The 14966-nt window shown below is 57.4% G+C and overlaps 1 protein-coding gene across 1 annotated transcript; it reads right to left on the bottom strand.

Annotated features, from left to right (window-relative positions):
- Positions 1 to 1943: 1943 nt before the first annotated feature.
- NMRAL1 (NmrA like redox sensor 1) lies at positions 1944 to 9376 on the bottom strand (the record flags this gene model as incomplete). Its single annotated transcript, XM_084251607.1, has 5 exons — positions 1944 to 2207; positions 3147 to 3337; positions 4268 to 4517; positions 5214 to 5452; positions 9337 to 9376. 5 exons carry the CDS (start codon positions 9374 to 9376, stop codon positions 2028 to 2030), a joined length of 900 nt encoding a protein of 299 aa, XP_084107733.1. The 3' UTR covers positions 1944 to 2027.
- Between the last annotated feature and the right edge of the window lie 5590 nt (positions 9377 to 14966).

Genomic DNA, 14966 nt, shown 5'->3' with positions numbered 1-14966 from the left:
GCTGACACACTCATTTGAAACCGAATGTGCTGGAGATCTTAGTTAAAGAATTAAAGGCCATGCTCACAGCTTAAAAATGCTGCCTCAAGCTGTTCCAGGCGTGAAGTGATTCCTTTCCCTGTCAGTCCTTGGGGGGCTCCGGACAAGTCTTTCAGACAAGCGGTCTTCGGGAGACCGGCGCTGCGGCCCCGCCAGCACTGTCTACCCCTCGGCAGGAACTTCACCTGCTCCTCTTGGAGTCTGTTTTAATCCCCAAAGATAACAAGCAGCTGGAACGGGGTGCCTTGGGGCCCCCGGGGGCACAGATGCAGACCTTGGAGGTGCCTCTGAGACCCCATGATCTTTGTCTGGACAGCAGGTCTCCCTCTCCCCCCACGCCGAGTGGCCTGTGAGCCCTGCTGCTGAGATCTGGTGGGCCCTCCTGGGCCACGGCGTCCGTGGCGCCGCCTGGAGCGGGCTGCCTCCCGCATCGCCAGGTCCCCACTCCCGCTGCCGGCGTCTGTCCTCAGTGTATTTATTCCATGCTAAGAATCATGGTCTTTTCCCGCGGGGTGCCTGGAAGAGGAAGCAGCATCTGTGGTGGCGCAGGCTCTCGCTGTGCAGCCAGGGCAGAGCCTGTCCTGGCCCCGGCTGTCCGCCCCGCCCCCGCGTGCTGAGGCAGGTCGATGAAGACAACTGTTGAATAGTTTCCTTTTGTTTCCTTCACCATTTACTAAAATAAAGCATCGGCTAGTGTTTGAGTTAAGAATGTAAAATGGTTCTGTATCAATGTAAATAAGATTATCTACTGCAAAAAGATATTTAAATCCTAAACTGTGGTCATTTCTTCTTTGAAAGAGCTCAGGCGGCTTCTGCGGTGGCTTGGGTGGGTGTCACTGGTGTTTGTCCACCGCAGGCCACTTATGGGGCGCTCCGACACGCCCTCCTTAGGCCAGGCCACGTGTGCTGGTTTGCATGAATGTTTTAGAATGCGTTGTGTAGCTTTTCCTTGGGGGCCCACCCCGAAGAGTCTGTGCGGCCTCCCGGTCCCCACACGTCACCGTCTCCATTCCATAGATTTTTCTTACTCCATTGTATCTGCAGAGGAAGGGTAAAGCTTGTTCCTTATGTACCAGTCCAGCTGACGGCAGTTTAACAGGCCTGGCCTCCTGGCACATGCGCAGGAGCCCCCATGCGTGTGGGTGGGCCCGGCGCGGGGCTCAGTCACCGTGGGGTCTGGGCTGAGCGGGGGTGGGCGCGCACCCGCCAGGTTGGGCAGAGAGGCTGGGAGCGGCCTGAGGGGCATGAATGGCTCACGGTGCCATTGCTGGTTCCTGGCCTCATCTCATCACTGAGCGGGCAGGCCCACGAGGCAGAAGCAAGCCGGCCACGAATCTGGGGTGCGGGGCCTGTGCTCTCAGGGCCACTTCTCCTAAGTGACCAGGATGTAGTGGCTGTGACCCCCCCCACCCCCTGCTTTCGCTTCCCAGCATTTGCTGTCACAACACATCACTAAAGTCCGACCACGGAGATCCTGGCACTTCTTCCAGCCTGTTTTGAAGCTCAGGCTTCCTAGGGCTACACCTGAGGGCAGGCCCCCAGGGGTGTGGGGAGAGCAAGAAGGTCCCTGCCCAGGAGCTCAGGAAAAACAAGTGACCAGCTTTCTGGGGATGGAGGGCCGTGCAGGGACTCGAAGGGCCTCCCGGCTCGGGGTTGGGGGGTGGCCCTCACTGTCAAGGCCCCCTGGTCTGTGAGTGAACCGCAAATGTGGCAACAGCCTAGGCCCAGCTATGGTTTTGTGTCTGAAGTATCTTCAGTGGCCTAATGCTCTCCTGCCCCTCACACCACTTCCTTGAAGGGGGGGAGGCCTGGGCCTCACCAGTCGCTGCAGCTGCCACCCCAACCCAAGCCCCGCGAACAAAGCCCCTTTCTTCTGGAAGCCATCTGTAAGAACAATGGCCTTTATTAAAAAAGAAAATTGTAACACAAGAAAGGATGGCGGTTGTGCCCCACCCCCAGCCAGGCAGCCGGGCTGAGGACAAGGAGGGTCACAGCCAGGCAAAGTCCCCTTTGTGCTGCTCCAGCCACTGCTCCAGCGTCCGGGCCTTGGGGTTGAGCCGCAGGGTCAGCTCGATGTCCCGCTCGGGTCGCAGGGCGTAGAAACGGAACATGTTGGCGAGGTCCCGGGCGCCGGGGAAGCCCAGCTTCTCGTAGTCCTCAGGGGTTGTCTGGAAGCAGAGGGCGGTGGGTGACCCAGCCCCGCGACCTGCACCCCACCCGCCGCTGGCACCTTGCCCTGCCCCCGCCCTCACTGAGTGTTCCCCCAAAAACCACCCTCCCGAAGAGAAGTCCGAAAACCCCAGTTCTAGGTCAGTTGAAATCCTGTCCTTTCAAGGTCGGGATGAAAACATCTCAGCCTCTCCCACGGGAGCACAGCTTATATCTCTTGCTCCCCTTTTCCCGACCGAGCTGAACCTTAACTGCTCACACCCTCCGTGACCTGCCTCGGGCCTGCCTTTACAGATGGCCACAGCGGGGTTAGGCTAAGGAAGCATCGGCGAGACCTTTCCATTGAGCCCTCACCTCCCAAGGGGGCGGGTACTGGTCACAGGCTGCGTCCAGCGGTGAGGAAACTGAGGCAGGGTGGGCTCAGGGCCTAGGCCCTGGAGGTGACACACTCTGGTGGGTGTGAGGGGCTGGGGCCAGGCTCCACCTGAAACGCAGCCCCTGGCCTCCTCTCCACCATGGCTTTGCTTGGGGCTGGGGCTCTAGATGGTTTTGTCTTGGAATCGCTTGGAGATTCCCGAACTTTCTTGAATGAGAAGTTCTTACTCAGAATAGAATAGCAAAGCAGCGTGATGTAGTGAAGTGGGGCGGGATTCTGGGCAGGAAGGTGGTCAGAGGAGAGGAGGGACCACGGGCCCTGGCCACCCAGCCAGGCGAAGGGGGTCCAGGGTGGGGCCAAGCCTTCCTGCCCTCGAGAGGAGTCCAGCAGCTGTTTCTATGCTTCCTCCTGTCCCTCCCCGCTGGACACCCTCTGCACGTGGCCAGCCCCGTAAGCCAGGAACCGCACCGGGCGGCCACACGTGGCTCCCAAGCCCAGCCCATGATTTCCCCTGCGCAGGGCGCTGGGCAGCCAGAGGCCCCTTCCCGGTCACCAGGCCCACCTTGGCGTCCCGCACAGCCTGGCCCGTGTGCTTGGAGAGCAGCCGCGCGAACTCCTCCGCCGTGTGCCTGCAGGTGCTGAGCCCCAGGTTCTGGCCGACGTGTGCGTCCGGCATCTTCAGCAGGCTGAGCACCACGGGCCCCAGGTCGGTCACGGACATGCCGTCCATGGGCACCTCACCCATGGGCAAGCCTGGGGGTGGACAGGGAGACCGAAGTGCTGGCAGGTGTCCGGCACGCACAGCGCCCTTCCCGGAGGGGGGGTTCTCCCGCCCGGACACGGCGCCCCTGCAACCCAACCCCTCAAGGTGTGTGTGGTGGAGCAGAGGCAGGGGTGAGGCAGGAGGCAGGGGGCTCCAGCTCTGCCTGGGGCCCGAGTCTGTGACTCATTCTTGGGGGGAGGGCAAGGACCAGGCCCATCCACCTCTGGGGCTCAGGTGGGAACAAGGGGAAGGAAGGGAGCGGCTGCTCCCCAGGCACCCCTGCATCTGAGCCTCAATTCCCAAGGTGGGAACCCAGGTGGGCCCAGACACCTCGAGGGGAAGGCCAGGGCTGAGGACAGGGCCTGGCGCAGACGTCCAGATCCCGGCGACTCTGCCGCAGGTGGCTCCCCGGACGGGAGGGCAGTGTCTGCCTGCGCGGGAGGGCATGGGTCCTGCCGCTGTCCTCGCCTGTCTAAAGGCCACAGCAGCTGCCCACTCAGGCCACCCGGGGGTTTGCAGGATGAAGCTGCCACTCAGAGAGTGAACACGGGTGCCCAAGCACAGCCTTGCAAACTGTAAAGGGTGCCGCCAGGCCGGGGGTGCTGTGCGCCCACTTCACAGAGGTGCCCCGCGAGCTTCCTGCTTGGCAAACTCCGCCCCGCGGCACGCTGCCCGAACCCTCTCCTTGTCTCTGAAGGAGGACAAGTGCCTGATCTCTGCAGCTTTTCCATGGGACAGAAGCCCGTGTGGCCACATGGGGTGGAGCTCATCGCCCCTCCGGGGTCAGCACCACGTCCACAGAACGGAGGCCGAGGCTCAACATGGGGAAGCCAGGCCTCCCACCCGCAGCCCCTGGCCACAGCCCGCCTTCCACACCCCACAGCCCGCGGCGGCGTAGGGCCGAGGACGGAGACACTCACTCAGCAAGTAACCCTTCCCGTCTGGGGCTTTCTGGGGCAGGAAGTAGGAGAGCAGGTTCTCAAAATAGCAGGGCAGGCGCACGCTGGTCATGGGGACGCCGAGCTCCCGGAAATACTCCTCCACCTCCCCTTTGCCGTCGAAATGGCCCGCGGCCAGCTTCCCGGCCGTCAGCTTCTTGATGTTCTCCAGGCCGCTGTAGACCACGTAGCGCAGGCCCAGGCGCTTGGCCACGTCGGCCAGCAGCTTTCCCTGGGGGGCAGAAGGGGGACCCGCGGCTGAGGGAGGCCGGGCTTTCCAAGTGCAGAGCGGCCGCGGGACGGGGCCCGGAGCCGGGCACCACTCGGCGTGAAAAGGCCACGCGCCCTGGGAACACACCCTTGACCGTGGGGCCGAAGCCCCCTATGGTCTACATCACACATGTGGTCACGTGCACTCAGCGGCGGGCTGCCCGGGGAGGGTTCGGTGGGCCTCGTCCCGGGTGCCAGGCCGCCTCGTTGGAGAGCCGAGGACCATGCCGGGGGGTGGTGGAGCTCAGCGCTCAGGCACACGGGCTTGGGTCTCAGACCCTGCTCTGCGGTGACCTAGCTGTGTGGCCCAGGATGCCAGACCTCACCAAGCCTCCAGCCTCACCGACCACTGCAGAGGGGTGAGGAAGGTGGAGGGCAGCCTCCAAAAAGACCCGGACACGTCATCGCCCCGGGCACCTGAGACTTGACTTGGAAGAAAGGTCTCTGCAGGGCCTCCCTGGTGGCACAAGGGGTTAAGCACAGCACTGTGGAGCTACCCGCAGCCTCTGCAGCAAGTTTGATCCCTGGCCAGGGAGCTGACCCACGTGGCATAGCAGACCTCTCCTGTCCCGCCCGCTGCTCCCCTCAGCAGTGTTCCTGGCAGGGGTCAGCCCCTCTGGCAAGCTAGAAATGGGGCTCCCCTCCTGCCTGCCCTCACCTGCTTGACCTCCTGCTCCTGGCTGCAGTTCTCCCAGTAGTTGGTCACGATGAAGGTGGCGTGAGCCCCGGTCAGGGCCAGCTCCATGCTGGCCTCGTCATCCTGGTCACCCCGCACTACCTCTGCACCCTGCAGCTGCAGCTCCTTCGCTGCCCTCTGTCCGGGGTCCCGAGTCACCACTCGAACCCTGAATGTCCCGTCCTCCAGGAGCGTCCGGGCCACTGAGCCCCCCTGGGCACCTGCGAAGAACCAGAAGGCCCAGAGGGTGCGTCTGCCTGGGAGTCACCCGGTGAAGCTCCCGGGGGCTCTCTGCCAGGGAAACCACCAATTAATTCCCGTTCATCCTGCCGGACACCCTTTCAAAAATAATAGCTTCACTGAGAGAGAATTCACACCAGTGACACGCGCCCTTTGAAAGTGCAGTGCAGTGGCTTTGCGTCTCTTCAGGCTGCTACTCAGATTGTGAACTTTAGAACATTTACAGTGCCCCCAGAAGTATCCCTGTGCTCCCACTCACTCCTCACCCCCGCTTCTGTCCCCTCTCTGCTGTCTCTGCGGGTTCACCTGTTCTGGGCGTGTCACAGAAACAGCATCACACAAAGTGGAGCCTTTGCGTTTGGCTTCTCTCACTCAGCATCTTGGCTCCAGCGTGGCCCCACGCTCAAGCAGGTATCACACTCACACCTTTCCTACAGGTTTCTTAATGTATTTTGAATTATTTAGCACATAAAATACAGAAATACCAATAGCCGTGGACACGCCTCTTAGTTTCAGAAGTCAACTACTACCTACATCTTCTTTAAAAAGGGACCAGAAGGGCCTCCCCGGTGGCGCAGCAGTTGAGCGCTGGGTTGCAAAGCTGCCCGCAGCCTCTGCAGCACCGGTTCGACCCCTGACCGCCGGTGAGGGTCCCACATGGCGCGCAGACCTCTCCTGCCGCCCGCTGCTCCCCTCAGCAGTGTACTTTGGTCCTTCTGCCTGCTCTGCTCCCTGCTCTGGCTCTGGTGAATTCTCTCACCCTCCCGCGCTTCTGACTGTACCCAGCGCTTGTATAAATTTTTTTTTAGATGAACATTTTCTTTTATTTATTTATTTATTTATTTATTTATAGAGGCATGTTTTTATTTATTTATTTATTTGTTTGCTTGCTTGTTTTGTTTTGTTTATACATGCACTGGGTACAGTCAGAAGCGCGGGAGGGTGAGAGAATTCACCAGAGCCAGAGCGGGGAGCAGAACAGGCAGAAGGACCGAAGCACACTGCTGAGGGGAGCAGCGGGTGGCAGGAGAGGTCTGCGCGCCATGTGGGACCCTCCTCCGGTGGCCGGGGAGCAGCCGGGGATCGAACCGGCGCCGCCAAGGCCGCGGGCAGCTTCGCAACCCAGCGCTCAACCGCTGCGCCACCGGGGAGGCCCCAGCGCTTGTATAAATGAATAAATAAATCTAAAAAAAAAAAAAAAAGGGACCAGAAAATTATAAAAATAAGAATCATCAAAAGAGGAAAATAAAGGGCCTCCCTGATGGCTCAAGGGGTTAACCACTGCACTATGAAGCAATCCGCATCCTCTGCAGCAGGAGAGCTATCCCTGGCCAGGGAGAAAACCACATGGGGAGGCAGACCTCTCCTGTCTCGCCCGCTGCTCCCTTCAGCATTGTGCTTTGGTCAATCTGCCTGCTCTGTTCCCCACTGTCTCTGGTGAATCCTCTCACCCCCTGCATCTCTGGCCTGTACCCCAGCTCTTGTATGCATAAATAAATAAATCTTAAAAAAAAAGAGGAAAATAAAAAGCCACGCATCTATGTACAAGAACACTGGCTGCAGCACCACTACAATAGTGTAAATTTACAGACAGCCTAAGTGGTCTGGGAATCTGGTTGGATAAGTGATAAATCCACACAACAGTGATTTGAGCCCGTGGCAGATCTATTTTGTGACTCAGATGGGTGACTACGGCACCTCTTGGAGTGGAAAAGGCAAGTGACAGAACCACAGCCACCCTCCTACATTGCTGGTGGGGATGTAAAATGGCGCAGTCACTTGGAAAACAGTCCTGCGGGTCCTCCAAATACTATGCCCAGAATAACCCTGTGATCCAGCAAGTCCACTCCTAGGTGGGCACCCAGAAGTGAGACAAACTCCACGTGGAATCTCCCATACAAACTGTTCACAGCATTATTCCTAACAGCCAACAAGTGAAACAAGCACATGTCCATCAGTGGGTGAGGGGATAAACAGCACCTGGCCCATCATCACACAGCGGAGAATTACTCAGTCATGAAAAGCAACAAAGCTCTGACACCTGTCATAACATGATGAACCTCGAATAAAACATGCTGAATGAAGCCGAACACAAAACGGAGCATAGCTTATGACTTCATTTACATGAATGGCCCAGAACAGGCAAATCTATGCAGGAAGCGGACGCGTGGCTGCGCGGGGTGGGGGGGGCAAAGCTGGGGGAAAATTGTGAGTGGCTGCGAGTGGGTCTGGGGTGATGAAATGTCCTAACGCTGGCGCTGGCGATGGTCCCAGGGCTCTGTGAATACATAATAACCCAATAAAACCCGTATTTTAAATGGATGAATCATATACTAGGTCAACAGTCAATACAGCTGTTACATATTATTTTTTAATTATAGAAAGGAAAAAACAGGTGGGGGCAAAATAAAATGCTAGCATTATAAACCTGTGGTGGGGGGGCCTCCCCGGTGGTGCAGCGGTTGAGCGCTGGGCTGCCAACCTGCCCGTAGCCTCCGCAGCGCCGGCTCAATTCCCGGCCACCTAGGTGAGGGTCCCACATGGCACGCAGACCTCTCCTGCCTCCCGCTGCTCCCCTCAGCAGTGTGCTTCATCACTCTGACTTCTGCTCTCTGCTCTGGCGAATTCTCTCACCCTCCCGCGCTTCTGACTGTACCCGGTGCTTGTATAAATAAATAATAAATAAATCTTAAAAAAAAAAAAAAAACCTGTGTGGGGCCTCCCTGGTGGCGCAAGGGGCTAAGCACTGCACTATGAAGCAATCTGCAACCTCTGCAGCACTGAGTTCGAACCCACACCGGCCAGGGAGAAACCCACATGGTGAAGGCAGACCCCTCCTGTCTCCCCGCTGCTCCCCTCAGCAGTGGATTTCAGTAGATCTGCCTGTTCTGCTTCCCACTCCGTCTCTGGTCAATCCTCTCATGTCCTGCATCTCTGGCCTGTACCCCAGCTCTTGTGTGCATAAATAAATCAATCTTTTAAAAAATAAATAAATAAAAGAGGGCCTCCCTGGTGGTGCAGGCGGCTGGGCGCAGCGCTGTGAAGCTGTCTGCAGCCTCTGCAGCGCCGGTTCGATCCCCGCCAACCTTGGAGCAACCCACATGGCGCGCAGACCTCTCCTGTCTCACCCTCTGCTCCCCTCAGCAGAGTATTTCGTCAGTCTGCCTGTGCTGCTCCCCACGCTGTCTCTGGTGGATCCTCTCATCCTCCCCACATCTCTGGCCTGTACCCCTGCTCTTGTATGTATAAATAAATAAATCTTAAAAAAATATATATATATATAGGGCCTCCCCTGGTGGCGCAGCGGTTGAGCGCTGGGTTGCGAAGCTGCCCGCAGCCTCTGCAGCGCCGGTTCGATCCCCGCCTCCGGCGAGGGTCCCGCATGGCGCGCAGACCTCTCCTGCCGCCCGCTGCTCCCCTCAGCAGTGTCCTTCGGTCCTTCTGCCTGCTCTGCTCCCCGCTCTGGCTCTGGTGGATTCTCTCACCCTCCCGCGCTTCTGACTGTGCCCAGTGCTTGCATAAATAAATAAATCTTTTATATATATATATAACCGTGCGCGCGCGTGCGAGCAGCTCTCCTCCGCAGGACACTCGAGCACGGCGCCAACAGCGGCGGGTGGGGCGCCGGGCCGGAGGCGGGGGCTGCCCGGGGATGTTGTGGGGAATCTCTCAGATAAAGGGAACCTGCTCGGGCCCCAGGGCCGCCCCCCACACCCCCCCTTGCGGGATGGGGGTCGGAGGCATCTCACCCCCGCGACGTCCCCCCGCGCGGGGGAGGGGGTGTCCTGGTTCCGGGGGGCCGGGTTCCGGGGGGCCGGCCACACAAGGGGATCCGGCGCCGCTGTCCCTTTGGGGGTTCGCTCACCTGTGGCGCCAAACACCACCACGAGCTTCGGGTCCGCCATGGGGGCGCCGGGCCCCGCGCGGTCGCGGGAGCCTGGGAGGGCGGAGGCTCGGGAGGGGCGAAGGGCGGGGTTTCCGCGCCGCCCCCCACGACCCGGCGCGCGCCCCGGGCCGCCGCCCCGCCCCTCAGCTCCTCCCGCCCCGACCGCGGGCCTCGGCCCCCGCACCCGCACCCCCCGCCCCCGCACCCCCCGCCCCGTCGCGCCCCTCGGGCACCCCCAGGCCCCGCACCCCCACCCCTCGCCCCGTCGCGCCCCTCGGGCACCCCCAGGCCTCGCCCTCACCGGCTCCCCCAGGCCGCGTCATCTCTCGCGCAGCCGGGCGGGAAGCGCCGCGGGGACTGGAGGACCCCATTGGGCAGCCGAGTCCACCGCCGCGGGGGGACCCTGCCCCCGGCCACCCCGCCCCCGCAGCCCCAGCGCCCCCCCCGACCCCCCCCCACCAGCCCGCGAAGAGCCGCCGGTTCCAGGCGCTCCAGGCCCTGGAGCCCCGGCTGCGCCACCGTGGAGGCCCGAAAATTGCTCGTTTTAATGCTGCGTGTGCAGCTGAACTCTCAGATATGGGGGAGCGCGCAGAGACCTGACAGTGGCACCCCGGCGTCCCGGCCCCACCAGGCTGCGGGCGTGTGTGCCTGGCACACCGGGGGGCGCTCGCTGCGTGCACAGATTTGGACTTTTTATTTTATCTTTTGTAAAGATTGATTTATTTATGCATACAAGAGCTGGGGTGCAGGCCAGAGGTGGGGGGCGGGGTGAGAGGACTCACCAGCGACAGAGTGGGGAGCAGAGCAGGCAGGCAGACGGAAACACTGCTGAGGGGAGCAGCGGGGAGACAGGAGGGGTCGGCTGCGCCCTGTGGGCAGCTCCCCTGCTGGCCCCGCCCGGCCAGGGATCGCACTGGTGCTGCACTGCAGAGGCTGAGGCCGCTTCCCAGCGCTGCGCTCAACCCCTGCGCCCCTCCAGCACCCAAAGTTAATACTTGCCACAGAGTAGGCACTTGTCAGGGTGCAAAATTTCATATCCCCAAATAGGTCTTTTTTGGGGGGCATAAGGATTATTTTAGGCCCATAATTTTGAAGAAACAGAAGACACTGGAAGTTTTTCTTGACACCCCCCCAACTCCCCCCTCCCCTTAACTGCCCTAAGGAATCCAGGTGGGAGGCCCGCACGGGGCAGAGAGCCCTACCTGCAAAGTGGGCTGTGTGTGCATGTGGGAACGCAGCAAGGCCTGTTCAAATTCCTTCCCGAGTTCCTTTGTCTCTGTGACCTGACGCACTTGCTTGTCGAACATTTGCTGGGCCTCTGGTGGCGCAAGGGGTTAAGACGCAACCTATGAAGCTGTTCACAGCTTCTGTAGCACAAGTTCAATCCCCAGAGGGCCAGGGTAACCCACATGGCACGCAGACCTCTCCACTTGCCGCTGCTCCCCTCAGCAGTGTACTATGGTCAATCCATCTGTTCTGTTCCCCACTCTGTCTCTGGCGAATCCTCTCACCCTGTGGCCCCCCCCACCTCTAGCCTGTACCCCAGCTCTTGTATGCATAAATAAATCTTTTAAAAAAACACATTTGCTCTTTCACCTCCCTATGGATTGTCTTACCCCCTTTTCTGGGTCCCAGACCACTACCCTACTCCCCCTAGCTGAGGCCAGCAGCTAAATCTCACTTTACCTGACTGTCTCGAAGCCTCTGTGTCTTTGTTGTGGAGGGGAGAGGGGGGGTCTAGTATACATGAAATTTAATTTCTTTTTTTTAAGATTATTTATGCATGTAAGAACTGGGGTGCAGGCCAGAGGTATGGGAGTGAGAGGATTCACCAGAAATAGAGTGGGGAGCAGAACAGGCGGATTGACTGAAATACACTGCTGAGGGGAGCAGTGGTTGAATCAGGAGCGGTCTGCTGCGCCATGTGGGTCACCCCCCTGGCTGCAGATAGCTTCATAGTGCTGCATCTTAACCCCTTGCCCACCAGGGAGGTCTTATGGAATTTAATTTCTTTTTCTCTGTTAATCTATCCTTTACTATGGGAGTGTCTCAGCCAGGAAATTAGAAAGGTTAAGGAAAAGAGCTTTCCCTCTTCATGCTCAGTAAATATTTATTAACTGTCTAAACATTCACCAGATACTAGAATAACAGCAGAAATCGAACTAAAACTGGTGCTGTTCTTCTGACCTTGAAATCTAGCGGTGGAGGTAACTCACAAGGTAATGTGTAGAGACTGAAATAAAACTGTCCGTGATAGGGCCTCCCTGATGTCAAGTCTCCCTGGGGTTAAGTCTCAGCACTATCAAGCTATCGCCAGTCACTGCGACATGAGTTCGATCCCAGGCCAGGGAGCTGACCAATGGAGCACAGCAGACCTCTCCTGTCTTGCCAGCTGCTCCCCTCAGCAGTGTATTTCAGCAGATCCTCCTGTTCTGCTCCCCACTTTGTCTCTGGTGAGTCCTCTCAACCCCCGTACCTCTGACCTACACCCCAGTTCTTATATGTATAAATAAATAAAATAAAATAAAACTGTCCCTGATAGTTAAAGAGTTTATTAGATAATCAAAGTGAGGATTTGAACCTGGGAAGTCAACAGTCTGACAGATTTGACCCTGTGAGAGCCATCATGCGTTTGAGCTGAGTTTATATAGGCAGGAGCAGAGTCATTGAGGTCAAACTGTAATTATTTTCGCAGCTTGGAGGCTTTTGGGTTTTGTCTACAGGCTTAGATTGTTTAATTTCCGAAATTGTGTTGCCCTAAAGCTGTGGCTGCTTTCTGGAGAGGACAGCAAATCCTGGGGGGTAATTGCTTCCCTGACTTCTAAAGAATGCACCATGGTGATGCCAGGCTGGTACCCACTGTCTAAATCTTCCTTAGCCAGCTCCTTGGTCAACAGTGGGGCTTGAAAGACTGGCTCACAATGAGAGCAGCAGGTTTTCCAACAGCCGCTTCCAGAATAAGGACAGGAAGCAAGTTCTGACTCTAAGCTTTGCTCTCTTGCCTGCTAGGACAGGGGTGGGGCTTCCCAGAGCATTGACTACATACTCACATGTGTATTTTATTTATCTAATATAATAATATTTCTCATTATTTATTATAAGAGGCATATGTTTTAATATAGATCCTTTTTTAAACATTTGTAAACGAGGTTATCATCATGTGTTTATCTTACATAAATCCCTTCCACATCCTGTTACGTTATGCCTCTCTGTTCAGACTGTAAAGTTTGTCTGGAATAACTTCCTCTTATCACCTTCAATAGGGTTGAATCCTACTGATTCCTTAAGATTCCACATAACCATCACCTCCTCCAGGAAACCTTCCCTGACTCCTAGCTAGGCTAACTACTCCTATCCCATACCCATCTCTATCTGACTGGCAGAATTGTCTCAACCACATGAGACCAAGTGCTTCCAGAGAGCTGGCCCCAGACTTTATTTGTCACTGTGGGTCCTCTTCCTGGCACAATGTCCAGAACTCAACAAATACCTATTAAATGGAACCCAAGTGCACATTATTCTGGTGTAAGATGAGATCTTTCTTTAAGTGCATGGGGTTAAACCACAAAACCCAATGTTCTGAGAGTTCCACTTTCAGGAAATAAAACCGAACAAGGGCCCCAGCAGGTCTGCTGCACAGTTTGCAAGGCCCAGTGCGAAAGGAAGACATGGGGCTCCTGGTTCACATTCAAAAACTATCAAGAATTTGAAGTCAGGGACAGCAAATCAGGGGCCTTCTGCGCATGGGGCCTGTGTGTTGCTCTGGTCACAAGTCCAGGCAGCCAGCCCCAGAGTCCAGCTTCAATGAGAGTCACGTCCCTGGGCCACACTGGGCCCAAGCAGCCCTGGTGAGCTCACAGCTTGGAGGCCAGCACCAGAGCTGGAAGGCAGGTGAGCTGGTGATGGGGCTGTCAGGAAGTGGGTGGGTGGATTGGCAGCTGGAAGCTGCACTGCCCACAATCAGGTGACCTGCCCCTACCGCCCTGAGGAGAGAGGGCAGATTCGCTCTGGATTGCTGCTGGCTCAGCGTGACTCAGCACTTTCTGTGGGCCTTTATATCTGACGAAGGACTTCTTGCAATGCCGTTGCCAGTCGGCCGGTCCAGCCACATATAATTATGATGGCTACAGTGGGAAGCCTCTCTGGGTCCCCACTGTGCGCCAGGCGGGCGCTCAGTCCCACAACTCACTTGAGCCTCTGCAGCCACTTGGTTTTGTTCAACTTCACGAGTGTGTGGGGCAGAGCCCTGCCTATCACCCGTGAACATGTTGGAAAGGCTCGGAGTTCCCCTCCCTGGTCTAGTGGGCCTGAGACGGAAGCCACTTGCGAGGGCTAAAGTAGGAGCAGGCTCTGTCCCGCCCTGGGGGCAGCCAGGCAGGGCCCCACTGCCTGCAGACAGAGCAGCCTTTCATCCTGCCCCCCAAGGACAAGTAGCCAGCTAAAGGAGATGGAGGAAATGGTAAACCAGAGAGGGGACTAAGCTCCTCTCTGCAGGTGCCTTCTCCAGGAGCAAATCAACATTTCCTTAGATCACGGTAGCCTAGGGTATGGGATGATCTAGAGCTATGGAAGAAAACCAGAAGCCCCCGTGGAGACAATTACACTTTTCTAAAGAACAATTACATTCCCGACTTCCTATCTCTGCAGGCTTGCTTTTCTGTAACCAGAATAGCAAGGAAATTTAAAGGGAATCCAAACGTGCGCTAGCCAGGGCAGTCCTTCTGTTAGGGGGAAAAGGTTGTCCTAAAGCTAATTCCATACAGGCTTTGTGGACTCCACCCCCACCCAGGCCAAAGCCAAAGACACTGGGAACTCCACATCCCATCACCACCCAAGGGAAGGTGGCTGGGACCTGAGGGTGGGGTTCAGCAGGCAGGTGTGGTATAAAGCCAGACAGTGGGCTTTGGAGGGGGTCCCCCATTTTGGCTCCCCGCCAGCTCGCAGCGTCCTGCCAGCTCTGAGAGTGCCTTTGGGTTTCCAGGTCCGAGGATCGGTTAGGACGCGTTAAAGACTTTATTTCCCTATTTTCTCCCTGAGTTGTACATTTTCCTTATTTCCTTTTCCCTTGGAAATAAACCTTTTATGAACCTTTTGTGTTGCCTGCAGTGGAGTATTAATGGGTCCCTTGTAAGCGCGCGGGTGAGGACCCACAGCCAGCCACCCGTTTTATTTTATATCGGGGCTGCCCTATCACACTCCCAGAGGAAAACCTACCAGGACTAGAATCGTCACTGTCATCCCGGAATAAGCATCACGGAATAACCACCGAGGCTTTCAATTCCGTGAACACCCCGTGCTGAAAATCCACTCTTTAAAGTCCTGCCAAGTCATGACTTGCTTTTTATGACGTTCTCATGAAAATTTTAAATGACACAGAGAAATCAGAAGAAACCCCAGCCCTGTACACCTCCCCGGCTGGTGGGAGCAAAGGAGGACAGCGGGTCGGTGAAAGGGAAACCATCGCCGCGAAGACGCGTCCCTCCCGGGGTCGCTGCGAACACGTGTCCACACGCGGCCAAGCCGAAGAGCTGCGCGGGGAACCCTCAGCCCCGCCGCCACGGTTCCCAGCATTTGCGCCATCGGCGCCACCCGGGCCCCGCGGCCCGCGG

The sequence above is a fragment of the Talpa europaea genome, assembly GCF_964194135.1.
Source record: "Talpa europaea genome assembly, chromosome: 12".
Classification (NCBI taxonomy): Eukaryota; Metazoa; Chordata; class Mammalia; order Eulipotyphla; family Talpidae; genus Talpa; species Talpa europaea.
This window is presented reverse-complemented; position numbering and strand designations above follow the sequence as displayed.